Source organism: Anguilla rostrata, chromosome 14 (assembly GCF_018555375.3).
Source record: "Anguilla rostrata isolate EN2019 chromosome 14, ASM1855537v3, whole genome shotgun sequence".
In the NCBI taxonomy this organism is placed as follows: Eukaryota; Metazoa; Chordata; class Actinopteri; order Anguilliformes; family Anguillidae; genus Anguilla; species Anguilla rostrata.
In genome coordinates, this window is record NC_057946.1 from 34,902,854 (window position 1) to 34,920,283 (window position 17,430).

The following is a 17,430-nucleotide window of genomic DNA, read 5'->3' on the forward strand; positions in this document are numbered from 1 at the left end:
TAACTGGTGTTTCAGAATTAAAAATCAAAGTTAAGTCAAGAGAAACAGCTTACGTGAATTGAATGCAATTATAATATTAATACTATATATACTGGGGCGACATAGCTCAGGAGGTAAGACCGATTGTCTGGCAGTTGGAGGGTTGCCAGTTCAAACCCCGCCCTGGGCGTGTCGAAGTGTCCTTGAGCAAGACACCTAATCCCTAACTGCTCTGGCGAATGAGAGGCATCAATTGTAAAGCGCTTTGGATAAAAGCGCTATATAAATTCAGTCCATTTACCATGAACTAGACAAATCATGCATTCTACACTGTGCTTAACCCCTCGCTGTCTGAGAAATGTTCCTATGCAGGTCTGGCCAGCACTACTGCTAATAACTGGGTGGTTGAACTTGTTTTTTTACACTGAAATTTGATCTGGCAGAGAGCATCAATTGAATTACTGTAATGTAAGGGCCGTCCCTGTCGTTGTCACAATAACTGAATTATTTGTGGTCATCAATTCAGTGCTTCAGTACATGTTCACCATGGCTACGTATTAAAAATGTATCTTAATGGCAAGTAAATCCACTGTTGCAAAGAATATTAAACAGGCGACAACAGGAGACAAATTTGTTATTCCTGTGGTGACTGTTTCTTCTTCTTTGGTTTTGTTTAACACCGGTTTACAAACAGCAAAAAGGTGCATTACTGCCACCCACTGATCATTTTTATGAGGATGTGGGGGGAATATATTAGGGTGGGAAAGACAAGTAGATGTGGAAACAGGGTTGATCCTTCGTGATCATAAATTACTGGACAAAGGATGTTTCGGATTTAAAGATACTATACTATTGGTGGAAACGTTATGGTCTCTATATGTTGGTCAGGATGTGTACCCCTCATTCTCATTTAAACCTAAATGACATTTATATAATAACCAGGACCAAAGTTTAAGCAAGATCACAGTTCCTGCTTTTTTTATGATGTAATTATTCTGTGCAAACCAGGTATGTTTGTCCATGATGCACCATTATTTATTTTAAGTGGTTCACAGCATCAAGCATCTGTGCTTGATTTTAGCATCTTGAGATCATGGAACATTCAGTACATTTGAATTCTACCTCATTTTCCTTTACAGAAATTCTGTATGAAACAACCAAGTTACGCAGACCCACGTACTGTACAGAGCACTCAAATTACAAAATAAATGTGTTACAAAAACAAATACAGCAGTCACAGCAGTCCCTGGGCGGTCTGGCACTGTTACCAGTTGATGAGATGGCGGATGTGCCCCCAGAGCTGCGTGATCCACAGGTCCCCGCCAAGCAGGGAGAGGTATTGTATCTCCGGGGTGAGCATGCGGAGGCAGAGCTGTCTCTGAGCCTCGTCTACGTCCTGACGGAGGTTGTACCCCATGATGGAGTGCTCCCCGACCGGCTGCCAGGGCTGCATGTACGGGTCCCGGATGCGGGTGGGCTCCACGGCGAAGCCCCCCTCGATGCAGGCGTCCGCCAAGCGCCGGTTCCTCTGCCGCAGCTCCTGCACCTCCCGCCGCATGCGAGCGTGCCCGAACGCCTCCACCCGCGCCCAGAAGCTGGCGTTGAAGTGGCGGTAGAGCCGCCAGTCCGCGCCGTTCCACTGGCGCGCGCGCTCCCTCTGCTCGGCGCTCAGCGGCGACACGGCGGCCTCCTTGCGCATGTTCAGCCTGAAGAACTGCAGGTCCTCCGCCTCCCAGCAGAGGGCGTCCCTGAGCAGCACCAGCGACTCCTCGAAGTGCTCAGCCAGCAGCACCAGCTGGAAGCGCTGCTCGATGTGGCTGATGGCGAGCCCCACCTGGGAGTCCTCTGGCCCCAGGGCGTGGTCGTACCCCAGGTCGAAGAGCTGCAGGTTATGCAGGAAGAAGGCGTTGTAACCGCCAGGGCGGTAGTAACGGCGGGGCTGGCGCAAAAACTCGGCCAGCTTGTCCCGGCCCGGGATGGTCCAGGTGAGGGGCACCAGCCGGCCGTAGTAGTGGAAGGAGGACTCGAAGACGCGGGCGGGGTCACGCAGGATGGTGATGTAAGCGGCTTGGGGTGGCAGCAGGCGGGCGACCTCGGCAGCATTGAAACGCATGTGGCTGCCGATGATGTTGAAGCAGAGTCCCGGGCGGTAGCCCTCCACCTGCCAGCGCTCGAACGCCCGGGGGTAGAAGAAGTCGTTGCGTCCGTGCGGCAGCGCGATCCTGAGCCCGTGCTTCTCCCCGAAGCGGAGCAGGATGTTGAGCACCGTGCTGCTGGCGGTCTTGTGAGTCTTCAGGAACATAATGTCTACCTTCGGCCTGCAGGCTCTCGCCTTCCCCGAGGCATTCTGGGAGGCGTTGGATTCTTGTTCAGCCGGTGGGTGTTGCGCACAGGAGAGCGGCACCAAGATCCTGCAGGAACATATGAGTGAAGCCCAGTCTCTTCTTTCATGATTTTAATGACCAAACGAATATGCTCTGTGTGAGAAGAATAGACCTGGGTCAAAGGTCAAATATGCATATCTGCAATACTTCACATGCCAGGATAATTTAAAACAAAATTCCAGTGAAACATGTCATGAAACATGGGTATAATCACTTAAAAAAAGAAGATTTAATTTGTTTTGAATATTGATGTAAATTTAGATTTTTAATTCTCAGTAATCTGCAGGAATTATATTGGTGCCTAAAGGGTTGTAAAGTATCATAAATTGCTATGGATAAAACCAATTTTTTTGAACACTTTTGGCATGGAATTGGGTAATCAGTGGAAATGCTGCAGTTTCATACTCACTCCTGTGGGTGGCGCTGGTGAATAGGTCCAGACAGGCAGGACAGCAGCATCGCCAGGCTGGTCATCAAGACTACCAGAAGTAACCCTGTGCCCAATGATCTGTGCCGCCTAAAACACCTTACAGCCATGCTCCCTACAAAGCACACCTGTGGCAGAAAACACACCTGGAGCTCAAAACACACCTGTGGCTGAAAACACACCTGCAGCTCAAAACACACCTGTGGCTCAAAACATACCTGTGGCTCAAAAAATGCATCTTCAGCTCAAAACACACCTAGAGCTCAAAACACACCTGTGGCTCAAACACACCTGCAGCTCAAAGCACACCTGTGGCTCAAAACGTACCTAGAGCTCAAAACACACCTGTGGCTCAAAACACACCTGCAGCTCAAAACACAGAATGCAGAATGCACATGACTAGATCAGGCCGCTCGTCCCTCCCCCCTCATGAGTCATTCTTTCTAAGAATTGTGAGATGTTTTATAAAGGTGTGTCAAGTTCTTTAAAGTGGTTTAGCAGTGTGTAATGAGCGTGAAGTGTGTGTTGTTGCTTACAGGTGTGTAAAGTCGGTTAAAGGTTTGGTAAGAGGAAGAGACAATGCTGAAATGCCACCAGCATGTTTGCAGTTAAAACAATGTGAAACCAAACATTCCACAAAGAGAATACACTTCGTGGAAATGGTCGGTCACATTGTCATGCTTTTGTGTGTAGTACATTTCACCTGGCCATCAAACCACATGAAACATACCATTGACTAATCAGCTCTGTGCAGTCACACAGGTGTGCTTACCCTCCCAGCCAGATGATCTAAAGTTAATACGAGTGCCAACACTAAATTTATTATACTAGCAATGCTCTGCTTTGTGACAATTAAATCTTAATTAATGAAGATCAGCCAGCTGCATGTGTAGTTACAGTAGCAGTGGAGATGTGCATTATGTAAGATACAAGATTTTATTTATTTATTTGACGTACTGATTGTTGCTAGGCTACTATGTTACTTTGCTGAGTGTTTAAACCTTCACGTATGCATTTTTGGCTCTGAATGTAAACGCAATGTAAGTGTGAAGTAAATATAATTGTGTACATATGAGGCTTTTCAATGAATGTAAATGTAAATATTGTGTATGTAAATGTAGATGTGGTGTTAATATGAATGCAGTGTAAATGCCAATTCACTGCAAATGTACTGTCAATCTTATGTACATTGAATGTAAATGTGGGCTAAATGGAAGCCTCAGGTTTGTTAATGAGCTGTTCCTCATCCATTTAGCTACTGGTCATCGAAGCTGCAGGTTCTGATTGAAAGAGCATTCCGACCACGCTCACTAGCTTAGCACCAGCACATGAATTCCACACTGACAATAAAAAAACAAACTGTTCTAGGCTACAGGTGCTATATTTAGTGAATAAATTAATTATAATAAATAAATGAATCTGTCACTGCAAGTTTGATAATGTAATAGTTGTTTGTTTTCAAGTGAAGAATGGAGATGAATGTCCTATCACAGCCTGTGAAGCTATGTAAAGCAGAGTTGGTCCTGGTTTGTGTGGGTAATGATGTTTTTGCATGACAGTGCAGACAGGCGAATCCTCTCTTCTCTCCTGCATGTGATATGCCAGGTGTTTGGGAAAGTACTGGTGCTGCTCTAATCCCGTTCTGACTGCTTGTTTGTGCATTTACAGTTTCCACAGTAAAGGTGATATGGGTTTGCTCTCAGTGTTTGTTTTTGGAATCGGGTGTTGTAACCATTAACACCAGTGACACGTTTATCTGTGTATTAAGCAAATTCGAAAGTCTCTACTGAGCTGAGAGAGATCTTCGCTGAGGTTTTATATTGTAGGTTCTCTAAGAAGTAGGGAAATACACCACAAAGCCTCGTCTCTGAAATCTGACCTCTGTCCCTCTTTAACCCTATGTCCTATTTGCTCTCATCCACAACAAAGGCAACACTGACCACTAATCTCCATGCACATGCAGAAACAGTACTGACATGCACACATTCAGCTACAGCACTGAGGTACACACACTGATACATTACTGACGTGCACACATAAAGCAAACACACAAGGCATCGACACACACAGAGACGAACACACATGACCAGCACACTAACATTACGACACTGAGTACACAAAATACAGCAAACACACAAGCGTAACACACACAGAGCTAAAGACACAGTGACACACACATTGACACACTGATGCAACACTGAAGTACATGCAAACATACACACAGATAAACACAGCAGTGAAGCGCGCACACACACACACCTACATACATTTAATTATCAGGTTCCTCATTACCAACACACTATCACTCTCATTACTAACACATTACAGCCTTCTACAAACTGCTACACAGTACTAATAAATGCATACATACAGTATAATTACCTGCCCAAGGTTCTCACCTGAGGTTGTAATTTGCAGTTGTTGGCAGCGACAGTGCAGAGATGGAATGGGCTTTCCTTCAGTCTCCAGCCAGGGCCAGCATGTGCCCTGCTCCACACATTCAGCTCTAATCTGCCCTGGAACCTGCTCTGTGAGTTCCCCTCTACTACTACTGCTGCTGCGAAACACCCACCATTACCTCTGTCTCCTCCCACTTGCATGTGCACTCATCTAATCTCCAAATATCACATCAATGAGGAAACGCAAACAACTCAAAAAGGAGAAAAATTAAAAGCAGAATGTGCACACATCTGACAGGTTATACATGCAGAGGTACATTGTGTTCATTTATCATTCTGACTGTCAAAATAGTCCTAAACAGATTGGGTTTTAAATTCAGGGACTTGTACTATGTCACTCAGCAGTCTGCTGATTTCCTGACAGTCTGGAGTATTAAATCCTCACTGTGCTGTATCTTTCTGAAGAGTAGGGCAATAGGATCCATGGTGTACAGCACAATGACGAGTGATCTGTACACCTTGTTCTGATGTGTCTTTGAATTATTCGTGTATGGGCCAAGAGTTTACTATGCTTTGTCAGTGAACAGAACAAAATCACGTTTTTCTTGTCGGGGAATCGAATACCTGACTCCTGCATGGCAGGCAGGGATACAGGCCACTATACTAACAAGGACAAAGCACTTTGTCCCCCTGTCAGTAGACCCACACCTCATCGCCAATGACACTTCACTCAAAATGTCTGAACACCAAAATGTACACTTTAATTACAAAGTATAAATTTGACTTTTAAAATGTTTTATTTAAGTTCATATATTTTACCTTTTAATTTTTTTAAGCCTACACTGCTGAAGACTGTTTAAATGTCATGATTCAACAGAATGAAGAAGAAAAAAAATACTGCTCTCAGCACAGTAAATGTCTGCTGCATGCCTGTGGTTTGATGCACTAAAATCAGCCCGTGGCGATTTTGGAAAATCACTGCTGGTGGCTCTTGATGTAGATTACTTGGGGCAATGTAATAAATGACTGTCAAGTGAGACAATTGCCCGGAAATGTGCCAACATTTGCCAAAATACCTGAGCTGGGAGTCCGTTAGACAGAAGATCTGAAGGTCCCTGGTTCATACCTGGGTTTTGCCATTTTGACCTTGTGTGAGTGGAGTTGACCCCACCACTTGAGTTCACTAACAGCCCAGCCTCCTAGCCAGTGCTGAAACAACACAGTTGGCAATCGTAAAATCTGAGACAGCTTTCTCATTTAGGACTGTTGGTTATTTGTGCAAACCTATTCCTGAGATGTGGACCTGCACTAAAGGCCATGTGTGGCACTGTGGGAACATTGCTGTCAATCATTCATTGTGTTTAAATGTAATTGTAATTACAATTCAAACACAATTTGATAAATGACCATGAAGAAGGCTGTATTGACCTCTTGCTGAGGAATGACTGAATTACAGGTCAGAAAACTTTAATATATGCAAAATAATATTGGATACTGGAACTTGTATACCAGTATATATATATCAAAATATCATGTCTGGTTTATTGCCTGAAAAATCAAAATGACTTTTCACACAACCATGTAATCTACTGCCACATGAAATATCCAGACCTAAGCATTGAAATTGTGCATTATTATAAAACCAGATCATATATTCCTGTAAACAGAAGTAAACCACACAAGGAATGACAGAAAGTTATTATAAACACAAATTTTACAAAGCTGTTATCTGAAATTAAAGCAAAACTTCATTTTGAGCTGGGATTGAGATCAAAGAGAAAGTTTGTTGAGATGCCTGTGTTAACTGTTTTGAGAACATGGACCTTAATGAACTGTAACTTTTTTAATGAAAAATTTGTGAACAATGAAATGTCATTTTAACATTCACACACGGTAGATCCAATCAAGTAGTTAAGCATCACCACTTACATTGAATGTCATTTGGAAATTTTAATCAAATTTGTCTTTGCAAAGGTGAACAAGGATTCATTTAGTTTTTTGCTCTTGAAAATGCAATTAACTGTTGCTGTGATCCTCATGTTACCTTCTCTCTTCAGAATACATTGTGGACAGTTCTGTAGGTGTTCGTCAAAATTTGGACCAGAGCCACAATCACCATCCCTAGAGCTTCATTAGTATCTCTTCAACAAGTATGTGATTATTTTCTCCACAACTGATACACCTCTGAGGTATTTCCATTCACTCAGTGAAAGTAAATGTCAACAAGTAAACAACACAAATACTTCACATTGAAGCAAGTAATTTATTCATAGAAGTCACTGCAACAAACAAGGTGCCAAACCTCTATATTTTCTCTCCATGGCAAATACTCCAAGAATTGCTCTCTCTTGAATTGTTTGGGTAAAAAACATTAATCTTTATAAACGACAGTAATACAGCTCATGAAGTCATTTGTTAAAGGAAAATGAAAGAGTAAAGGAATATTTTTTGAATTGTAGATATTGGGCCCATATTAATCCCTGTGGTACTTTTTCCTGTCAGATCAGTCCTTGGAGGAATCCACTGTGGTGACATTGTTGTCACTCTCTGAGCTGAGGGGCTGTGGGGCCTTCACAGAGGGTACGCAGTCAATGGGCACCACTCTCTCAGAGTGACCAGCCAGCGCCTCCGTTGGCGCCTGTATCCGAAGCTGCCCGTCCGACAGGGAGCACGTCACCGAGCTGGGGTTCACACCTTCAGGCAGATCAAACTCCTGTCTGAACTCTTGTCTTTTATAAGAGTAGGAGCCCTTTCCATCATCCTGCTTCTTCTCCGTCTTCCCACACACCCGCAGCTTCCTTCCCACCTGCTTGACTGTCAGGTCCTCTGGTGAGAAGTCCTTAGTGTCCAGTGTGAGGGCGAAACGGTCTCCCTCGTTCTCCGAGGTGAAGGAGATGGGCTGGACGGCCAGAGACTGGGCAGATGGAAGCGGATCGATCTCTTCGAAAATCTTCCTGTGGAGCTGCTCCATGAACTCCAAGCTCTGCTTCATCTCCTGCATGTGTCTCATCATCTCTTGCTCCATCTGGTAGAAGAGAGGCTGTGTCTCTGGCCAGAGGCTGCGTACGGGCCAGTGGAAGTCCATCAGTGGGCTGTAGGAAGGCTGGAATGCACGGGGGCACAGCATTTCTCTGAGCGTCCTTGGCGTTTTTTTTCGAGCTTCTTCCTCTGAGGTTGTGCTGCCTTTCCCTATCTGTGCAGACAGTTTTCTGTTTCGGCTGTGCAGGCTCACAGCTTATATAGCCCGGTCTTGTGGAATGTTCCAGATGCCTTCCAGTCACTGCACTGGCAATCTGATCTGTGCCGTACCTCTCTAGAGTGTTATGACAACCCCAGTTCAGTCATACTCCAAAATAAGCTTATTACAATGTGGCCATCAAATGCCTGTCTAAGTAAGTATTGTTCTATTTAAAGAGGCTACACAAACATACTGAGGGGGCTTCATAACTTTTGTTATCGGCAAGTGCTATTTCAGTGGAATGAATCAACAGCTGCTTGGTCACATATGAAATTTGGACGACGATGCTAAACGTTGGTTCTCTTAAAATGTTTCACAAAAAAATGTGATCATTAAATTCTTTAAATTAATAATATTTGTCAAAAATATTTACACAAACAATATCACAGAATTTTATGTCAGTTGTATTTTGTATTTTGTTGCTGATCAAATATTTATCCCATTGTGTGGTAGCTGGTTCACTTATAACTTTGTTTCCGGAACGTATGTGTCACGGTCTTGAATTTAGCAAGAGCAGTTCATGCCAACATTCGCTTGTGAAACCCGAACCTCTGACATAACTTGTAACCAGCGCCTCAGTCTCAGTGAAGACTTTCTGTCTAATAGATACCAATTTCATATTACATTACATTTATTTGGCAAACACTTTTATCCAAAGCGCCGTGCAATAAGTGCATACTGAAGGTCATTGGAACAACTATAAAACACAGGTCCGATAAGGTGCAAAACTCATTTTGTAACAGTTATTCATAGCCATGAACACATTAAGTCCAGTTCACCCACTAAACATTACTCTGACCTAACCTATGCTGAGTCAAACTAGGAGGCATGACAAACTACAACATCAAGATAATGATACAAAGTACAATAAGTGCTGGATGGAGGTATGTGTAACAGGAAAGTGGATTTCTTATCAAAGTGGATAAGAAAGTGATTTCTTTTCAAAACCTCTGAAATACTGTGCGTCTAATGCATTAATGTACAACACGACACGATACAGATAGCTAAATGGCATTAATATAAATATATGAATAAATAAATCAGCATGTTTCACCTGTTTATTTTTATTGCAATATTATATTTATGTTGCATACAACTTTTCAATGCTTAAATACATTTAATGAATATGATAGAGTATACAGTTTGTAGCTGCATGTCTGTGGTATTTGTCCACTTGCATGACCCCTAGTGGAAACACTGATTTCACTGTGCGGCAAACTTCCAGTCAGAGAAGATTTTCTCTTTACTAGGATGATACACATGATGCCTTGAAAACTATTGAGTAATTGATAAAATTGCTCCAAAAAAAATAGCACAGTTCAAAGCACTTGCAACATCTACATTAGCTGGCCAATGTCAATGTTTACCTGTGGGCACACATTTATTTCTGAACAAGCTTTTTGCAGCTTTTGTCATTTGGAATCACTGATGTATCAAATCAGATGTATTTCAGATTAATTCCAATAAATCTCTGATTAACAAAATGTGTCATGGAGAGGTGCATATGCCTTGTCTTTGGATTTCTTTTGTGTCATATGGTTGTTATCCAAATCATTCAATGAAAAAACTGAAATTGATTTTTATACTAATAATTATTATAACATGCATAACTGTTGCCTATTACAGTGCTAATATACTTATATACAAATACAAATATACAAAAGTTTAGAACTAAACATTTAAATTAAAAATTTCTATTTGAAAAACAAATAACAATCTTGTGAACATGTCAGAAAGTGTATATTTTGTTTTGTGTTGTTATTTTATTTTGTTACTGAAAGCAAAATAGCAATGAAATAAAGAATTAAAGGTCAATCTTCTTGCTGGAGGAAGGGCATGTTAACTGCTGTTGCATACACAGGCAACGTTATAACTAGTGGATTAATATTATGTTTAATTATATTTTTTATATTCTGCTCATTTAATTTATTCACTGTTGAAACAAAACACTCTGCAAACGTAAAAACCCATAAACTGTCAATAACTGAAGTTACTGTCAATAACTTATTACTATTTCATGTAGTGTCAAATAATATTCAGAGAAACATTTTGTGTTTCATTTGGAAATAAAGAAAACAATAAAGAAAATAACAATAAAAAGGAAACTAAAAATAAAAGGGATGAAGTGATTCTCTATTAATGTGCACAACGTCACGACTGTGACGCAGGTGGCGCAAGAGTTCAAAATTTCCCATCTTCCTCTTCTGCCCATCTCTGATTAGCCCCGCCCACCGTCTCTCAAACAGCCACAGAAAACAACAAAATGGTTCCTCCGGTGCAGGTGTCGTCGCTTATTAAGGTAACTTGCGTTGTTCCGATACATTGTACAACCCATGATAATTAGGTATTTTTTATTTTTTCTTGGTAACGTTTTCACTACATTACAAATTTATTTTTCAGTCATGTTGCGACTAAATTTCTTACAACTCAGTTGACATTGAATGATTGGGCGCTAGCATAGCTAGCCGGCAAGATAACGAGACTACATAGCTTGGCTACATAGGTTTGTATGAAAGATTATACTTGCTAGCTATCTGACGTTCGCTAATGGCTAATTGTCGTTGGCTAAACATCAAAGTCCTGTTCCATAAGCCGAACAAGCTGCTTTGTATCCATGCAGGTGGTTAGCTCACGTCAGTACTCTGGAGTGTTTAGTATGCTAGCTAATGGCAAACGTTGTAATGACCATGCTAATTAGCCTTGGACCGAATTGAAGGTCAATACGACAGGCCGACCAGTATCTAGCAAACATTTTTTTCGTTAGCATAAACAACATTTAATCGCCTGGCTATTGAATAAGATCGCGTAGTTCTTCCTTCCCGAGACGAGGAAATCGAATGTCATGATTTAACTGGTCGTGTGCATCCGAATGCTATATCGTTCAGTTGAGGTTCTGCAGACTGTCTTGCTGTACATGCAGTTGTCTTTCCAAAACTGTTATCGTAGTATTCGAGAAGCAATGGTTGCATCATGTCTTTCATTCAACGCTACTGAACTGTATCATTGAATAGACTTTGGTATCAGTACTGAAAACTCTCATAGCCTCAGCAGGAAGTCTGGTTTTTGTAGTACTGTACGAGAACATGCATGCATACCACAGAGCTAGCCCCGTTCATTTGGAAAAGTGCGAAACTGCTAACTTGCCAAAAGAGACATTAGGGGCCCACGATTTATTTAATACGTGAATACATTAACTGGTTATATCCTAATGTGAAAATATGGGAATTTTCAAAAATTGTAATAGACAGTGCATGAATGCAGTGCATCTGACTGGTGCCAAGTTTAATTTGAGCGTAGATGGAAAGTGCCTTTGCACACTTGTTATCCCTTTGCAACAACCTCTCGCAGCCCTCCTTCACCACACCACACAGTTCACAGTTAGTTAGTTAGTTTGGAAACCCCTGCTTTATGTAACGTCTGTTTTTCTGCTGTTTACAGACGGCCAGATGGTCAGCCTTGCTGGTTGGTGTGATCTATGGCAAAAAGAGATACGGTAAGTTACAGCACACATACAAAACTGTATAGCACCCAATAACTTCATAAGCTATGGTGTTGTCTAGTGATGGTAGTGTATATCAATAAAATACTAACGTTTAAGCTGTATATTGTTCAAGTGACCATTTTAATTTAATGTGCTTTGCAGGTGTTGTTTATGAGGGTGTAGGTTCTTAAATTGATATTAAGCAAATTATTTTTCAACACCTGCAACTAGACATGCCCATTCTTTAATAACAGCACTGTAGCGCAGTTGTGAAAAACTTAACAACCTAGTTCCTAGTTGATGAATTTATAAGATTTTTTTCAATTTAAACTCTGTAAGTCTAGTTATAACTGTAACTGTTTTAAATCTGTAATTTGATTGTATTTTTAACATTGTTACATTGTTAGGTTGAGTGTTGTCTTGATGTGAATTTTATCTTTGTGTCTGAAATTATGTACTGCTGCCCTTCTTGGCCAGGTCTCTTTTGGAAAAGATATTTTAATCACTGTGGGATTAACCTGGTTAAATAAAGGCAAATAAATAATCAATAAAAATGTCTGGTGATTGGCATTGGTTTGTAACCTCCAGTATTTTCATTTTTTCTTATTTTGATTTGACACTGCATTATTTTGATGGAACTGTTCATTTGACGTTGCATTCTTTGCTTTAAATGCCAGACTACTTGAAGCCCATCGCTGAGGAGGAGAGGCGGGTGGAGGAGGAGGAGAAGAAGGTCAGGGAAGAACAGGAGCGCATTGCCAAGCAGCTGGCTGAAGGTATCCCTGATAAACACACACACCCATACCCACGGCATCCATATTAGCCTCCTGCACATCGATACCCCTGTGCTGTTCGTATTAACCACCGGCATACTCATACATGTGCAGCAGTCACATCAGCCTCCTGCACTTCAGTACCACTATGCTGTTCATATTAACCACCTGCATACTCGTACATGTAAAGCAGTCATGTCAACCACCACCAACCTGCACTCTCTATTAAAATTGTAATTACTTTGAGACCTTGGATGCTACCGCACCATATATTTGAGGTACAGTGCCCTCAGAATGTATTAGCCCCCCATTGATTATTTCTGGTTTTGCTGCGTTGCAAAGTCAAATTACATTAATATATTTTTTTCTGGTTCTTTAAAAGCCGGTCTCTATAATTGAAAATAAAATTAGTTTATAGGTGTCTTCATAATCCCCCCCTCCCTGTTTCGCTGACATTGTGAGGTCTTGTGACTGAAGGAGCTGATCAGATCAGTTATGCATTCATGAAGAACTGCCTTCAGAACTTTGAGATGAAGTTGTTTGGAGGCAAATAGCTGGAGAAGGTTATGAATAGATTGCAAAACTTGGAACATTCCTGTTAAGTGAACTGTAACAAAACTGAGAATATGTGGCACAACCCAGGCGGGGAAGCCTGCTATTGTTAAGGAAAAGATGCCTAGAGAAGAATACTGGAAAATCATTGAGGAGAACCAGTTTCAGTCCACAATGATCTGCATTTAGATTGAACATGTTCTAACAAAGCAATGACCCAGTCACATGGCAAAATGTTAAAAGGAATGGCTTAAAAGACAGGAGGTCAGTGTTCTCGATTGGCCCAGCCAAAGCCCAGATTTCGCATTGGAAGATATATGGTATGACATGAAAATTGCTGTTTGCCTATGTGATTCAGCTGATTTTCATGGAGGAATGGGGTGGAAAAACTCCCAGGTCTGAATGTCTAAATTCCATGCAGTCACCTGAGAAGATTCAGAGCTGTAATAACCAAAGTCCTATCTACAAATTGTAGATTGGGTGGGGTGTAAATATTTCTAAATCAGAAATGTCTTTCATTTTTGGAAAACAAATATTGGTGATTTTTGAAATGTATTGAAACTTTTAAAATTTGTAACTGGGCAAGATTTTTGAAGTTCAAGAAAGCTGAATACTTTCTGAAGGCACTGTACATGGAGTTAAACTGTTGTTCTTATGAAGTACATTGAAACAAGTAGGCCTACATTTAAAGAGTTCATGTGGAGCTGAGGGCAGTTTTGAGCCGGTCTTTAGTGAAAGATAGCATGCACTCAAATAGGTTGTGATCTTGAGAAATGTAGGCGCTTAAGAAAATGCAGTGAAATTACTGAAATAAGTGAAATGTGCTTAATTTATTCTCTAATGTTTCCTTCTTTTTTCTTTTGAACACAGCCAGTGAAGACACCATTCTGAAGTAAATGCACTGGAATTGAATTTGTTTATTGGAATAAAGATGAAAAATGAGGACTTGTTTTCTTACTTTGTTTGAAGGATAAATGGGTCTTTCACACTATAGGTTCAGAGGTGTCCTTGTGTTTTTAGTGAACAGGGAAGAGCAGCAGTAGAATGGATATGAAGCAGACCCAGTGCAGCATGGGGTAGGGTGCCCTCTTGTGTCTGAACTACGGATGCACATCCACTGACAGTATTGCGGTTCCCACGAAGACGTGTTGGCGCTAAATGGGGTGTTGTTATAAATACAGTGGTAATGTTTCTTTACCTGTGTTTTATTGTATGTCCAACTATTTGAGTAAGTTAACACCTTTAATTCTATAGGCTTTAATTCAATTGGCCACTTATGAAAAGGAATAAGCTTTTCACTAAAACTTATAGATACTGTTGCCCTCTACATACTCAGTTTGACAGTGTTGGTTTAGCTTCATTGTGAACTATCACTATGTGAAAATGGTATTGATCACTTTGTATCAGTAATGCAAATTCCAACACAGAATGCACATCTGGGTGCACAACTTGGAAGGCTGGTGTGTTCACTGGTTTTTCTTCCAACCAATTTTTCTGACTTCATTTTCTAATTATTGGTCTACACCAATGCTGATTCAATCCTATGCTGCACCAGAGTAAAATATTTTCGTTAAGGATGTGATGTCTCGAGTTGTCTCATGGAAAAAAAAGAGATTAACAAATGTCACATCAAGCCAGAAATGGGGTTATAAGCAGAATATGATATGGAACTCCACAATATCGGCCCTCATTGTTCACCACTGGAGTAAATTGACAATAAAAAGTTGCTTTCTAAGAATCGCGCTGCATCGCCGTGTTCCCGCGAAGGGGAGCCACAGACAGGCCCAAGAGGTACGCCCATCGGCCCCGTCCTTCAGCGCTGTGGCTCAGAGCTTATCGGAGAGACGGGGGCGGCCTAATCCTCACAGAGCTCAGCGCAAATCCCTGGATTCAGGTCAGGGGCCCCAATTACAAAGTGCTGAGTGAACACAACTCTCTGCTCCTCCCGGTCAGAAGACATACAGAGATATACTATACTGGCCAAAGAGATACTACACCTCTACTATTGAGCCCTGGTCAAAGAGATACTATACCTCTGCTATTGATCCCTTGTCAGAGAGATACTGCACCTCTGCCATTGAGCCCTGGTCAAAGAGATACTGTACCTCTGCTATTGATACCTTGTCAGAGAGATACTACACCTCTGCTATTGAGCTCTGGTTGATGAGATACTACACCTCTGCTATTGAGCCCTGGTCTAAGAGAGACTACACCTCTCCTATTGAGCTCTGGTCAAAGAGATACTATACATTTGCTATTGAGCTCTGGTCAAAGAGATACTACACCTCTGCTATTGAGTTCTGGTTAAAGAGATACTACACCTCTACTATTGAGCTCTGGTCAAAGAGATACTACACCTCTTCCATTGGTGTAATAATAATGCTTAAAAAGGTGCCCAACATGACCCTGACTTGCATTAAAAATAAGTCATTTGTACATCTCAAATTAATATTTACCTCATCTTATTTTATCCATTAACCAGCAGAGAATGTTCAAAAGGATGCTTTGCTAAATGCTTTCCTTGGAAATAACTGAACAAAGTGAGTGCTGTGCTAATAGACCTTATCTGATTAAATATGGACACTCTGCTGCAGATCTGTGGAAAACACGGAGAGTCTGAGCGGTTAAGAGGCTTTATTCCAGAGTGAATCACCGGTCCTGATAAAGAAATGATGAAGAACCGCAGACGAGTGGCCAAATACAGCGTGGCAAACTGAAGAGCTCGCCTGTTTTCTCACCAGTACATCTCACAGCACTTTCACTTCTTAATCTGAACTATCTGATTTATTTTACCTTCACTGACCCCCTGTTTTTAACATGCCACGCACACACACTCACAGGACAATGTAAACAAGCTTTGTTTCCAACAGTTTTTATCATTGCTTTATGTAAAAACATTTGTGCTTGTTGGGGTTATTCAAGATTCATACATCATTTTGTTTTGTGTTATTTTGCATAAACATACAGGCCTAGCCTCACAATAACCCTAAATATTAAGCTGTTTATTTAGCATGTAATATTCTTCAAAAGCAAAAAGAAAACATGATATGTATTTGACATAAAAATGTTACAGGTATTGCCTGCTTTTTTTAATTCTTAAAACGTCAGAAATGGGCTTGGTATGAAATTATAAATTTAAAACAGCTACATAAAAGACTTGAAAAAATACTCAATAAATTGTCATTGACTGTACAGAAGTTCATGATTACTTTGTTACCATACATGGGAGATGCATAATATGAGGAATATTTACTGCTATACATTAAATTTTTAGTATTTCATGATTGTTTAACGCTAATAGTTTAGCTAATTTAAAGGAGAAAGAAATATAATGTAGTTAAAATACAATAATATTATTCTATACTTTAAAGATATTTACATGTGGAATGTATTTACAGTAAATGTATATTCTCATTTGAAAATATTTCCCAAGTATAACTTATAGAATATATTCAGTCTGGTGTGGAATCCTTTGACCCTCCCCCACAGTCACACACACAGACACACTCTTGGGTGTAAAAATGTAGAACTGTAGAAGCAATCACTTAAAGACATTCTGAGTGCAATAACATAAAAATTTAGTGTAATGACACACACACATGTTGTTACTATTCAGTTACAATTAGTTCCCCTCACTAACACTAGATGTTTCAAGGCCACTGGCTTTTATATTTCTACAGCAGTGATTCTCAAACATGTTCACACTAGGGGGTACTGAAAAGTTCTCATTGGACCTAATTTTGAGTGGGTATACATTATGACTAAAGAACTTGTTTGATCACCACTGGCCATGTAAATGAACATGCTTAAACCAATAATGTTTTTCAGCAGTTGTGTTTCGTACGGTCTTATTTCTAAAAATCTAAAATCATTGTTGCACAACTTTCCTCTGTCCACTTGATAGCATTGACAGTACGGTAAGTCTGAGAAAATCACAGTAATGTGTGAGCGACACCATACATTTACATGAGTTTCAAAAACATTGATCACCTGCAGAACGTGATCACTGTATGTGATCGTTAATATTTTCTGGCCCACAAAAGAGTTTGTTCATACTGATAATTTACTTTACGGCAAAAACAGCAACCGCACGACATGTTCTATGTTGTAGCCAATAAGCAATTGCATTTCATACACCCCTTCTAGAGGGCCAGCTTTTATACACATCCCAGACATGCTTGCACCCCCTTGTAAAAT

General features: G+C 40.8%; 3 protein-coding genes across 3 annotated transcripts; 1 reads left to right on the forward strand and 2 right to left on the reverse strand.

Annotated features, from left to right (window-relative positions):
* Positions 1-929: 929 nt before the first annotated feature.
* Positions 930-5,325, reverse strand: LOC135239188 (galactosylceramide sulfotransferase-like). The gene is made up of 3 exons (XM_064307698.1): positions 5,190-5,325; positions 2,773-2,918; positions 930-2,390 (listed from the first exon to the last, which is right to left on the reverse strand). Exons 2-3 carry the CDS (start codon positions 2,898-2,900, stop codon positions 1,244-1,246), a joined length of 1,275 nt encoding a protein of 424 aa, XP_064163768.1. The 5' UTR covers positions 2,901-2,918; positions 5,190-5,325; the 3' UTR covers positions 930-1,243.
* A 2,107-nt stretch (positions 5,326-7,432) lies between these two features.
* LOC135239189 (heat shock protein beta-11-like) lies at positions 7,433-8,409 on the reverse strand. Its single transcript, XM_064307699.1, has one exon. It carries the CDS (start codon positions 8,314-8,316, stop codon positions 7,693-7,695), a length of 624 nt encoding a protein of 207 aa, XP_064163769.1. The 5' UTR covers positions 8,317-8,409; the 3' UTR covers positions 7,433-7,692.
* Positions 8,410-10,572: 2,163 nt separating this feature from the next.
* On the forward strand, positions 10,573-14,176 carry atp5mea (ATP synthase membrane subunit ea). Its single transcript, XM_064309326.1, has 4 exons — positions 10,573-10,726; positions 11,866-11,920; positions 12,586-12,684; positions 14,104-14,176. Exons 1-4 carry the CDS (start codon positions 10,691-10,693, stop codon positions 14,127-14,129), a joined length of 216 nt encoding a protein of 71 aa, XP_064165396.1. The 5' UTR covers positions 10,573-10,690; the 3' UTR covers positions 14,130-14,176.
* The last annotated feature ends 3,254 nt before the right edge of the window (positions 14,177-17,430 follow it).

Bases quoted from the DNA above. Each gene is read 5' to 3' on its own strand.
- LOC135239188 (XM_064307698.1), bottom strand. From the start codon at position 2,900: ATGGCTGTAAGGTGTTTTAGGCGGCACAGATCATTGGGCACAGGGTTA. The intron at 2,391-2,772 runs GTGAGTATGAAA...ATGTTCCTGCAG, and splicing joins CACCAGCGCCACCCACAGGA to GATCTTGGTGCCGCTCTCCT.
- LOC135239189 (XM_064307699.1), bottom strand. From the start codon at position 8,316: ATGCTGTGCCCCCGTGCATTCCAGCCTTCCTACAGCCCACTGATGGAC.
- atp5mea (XM_064309326.1), top strand. From the start codon at position 10,691: ATGGTTCCTCCGGTGCAGGTGTCGTCGCTTATTAAG. The intron at 11,921-12,585 runs GTAAGTTACAGC...TTTAAATGCCAG, and splicing joins CTATGGCAAAAAGAGATACG to ACTACTTGAAGCCCATCGCT. The intron at 12,685-14,103 runs GTATCCCTGATA...TTTTGAACACAG, and splicing joins TGCCAAGCAGCTGGCTGAAG to CCAGTGAAGACACCATTCTG.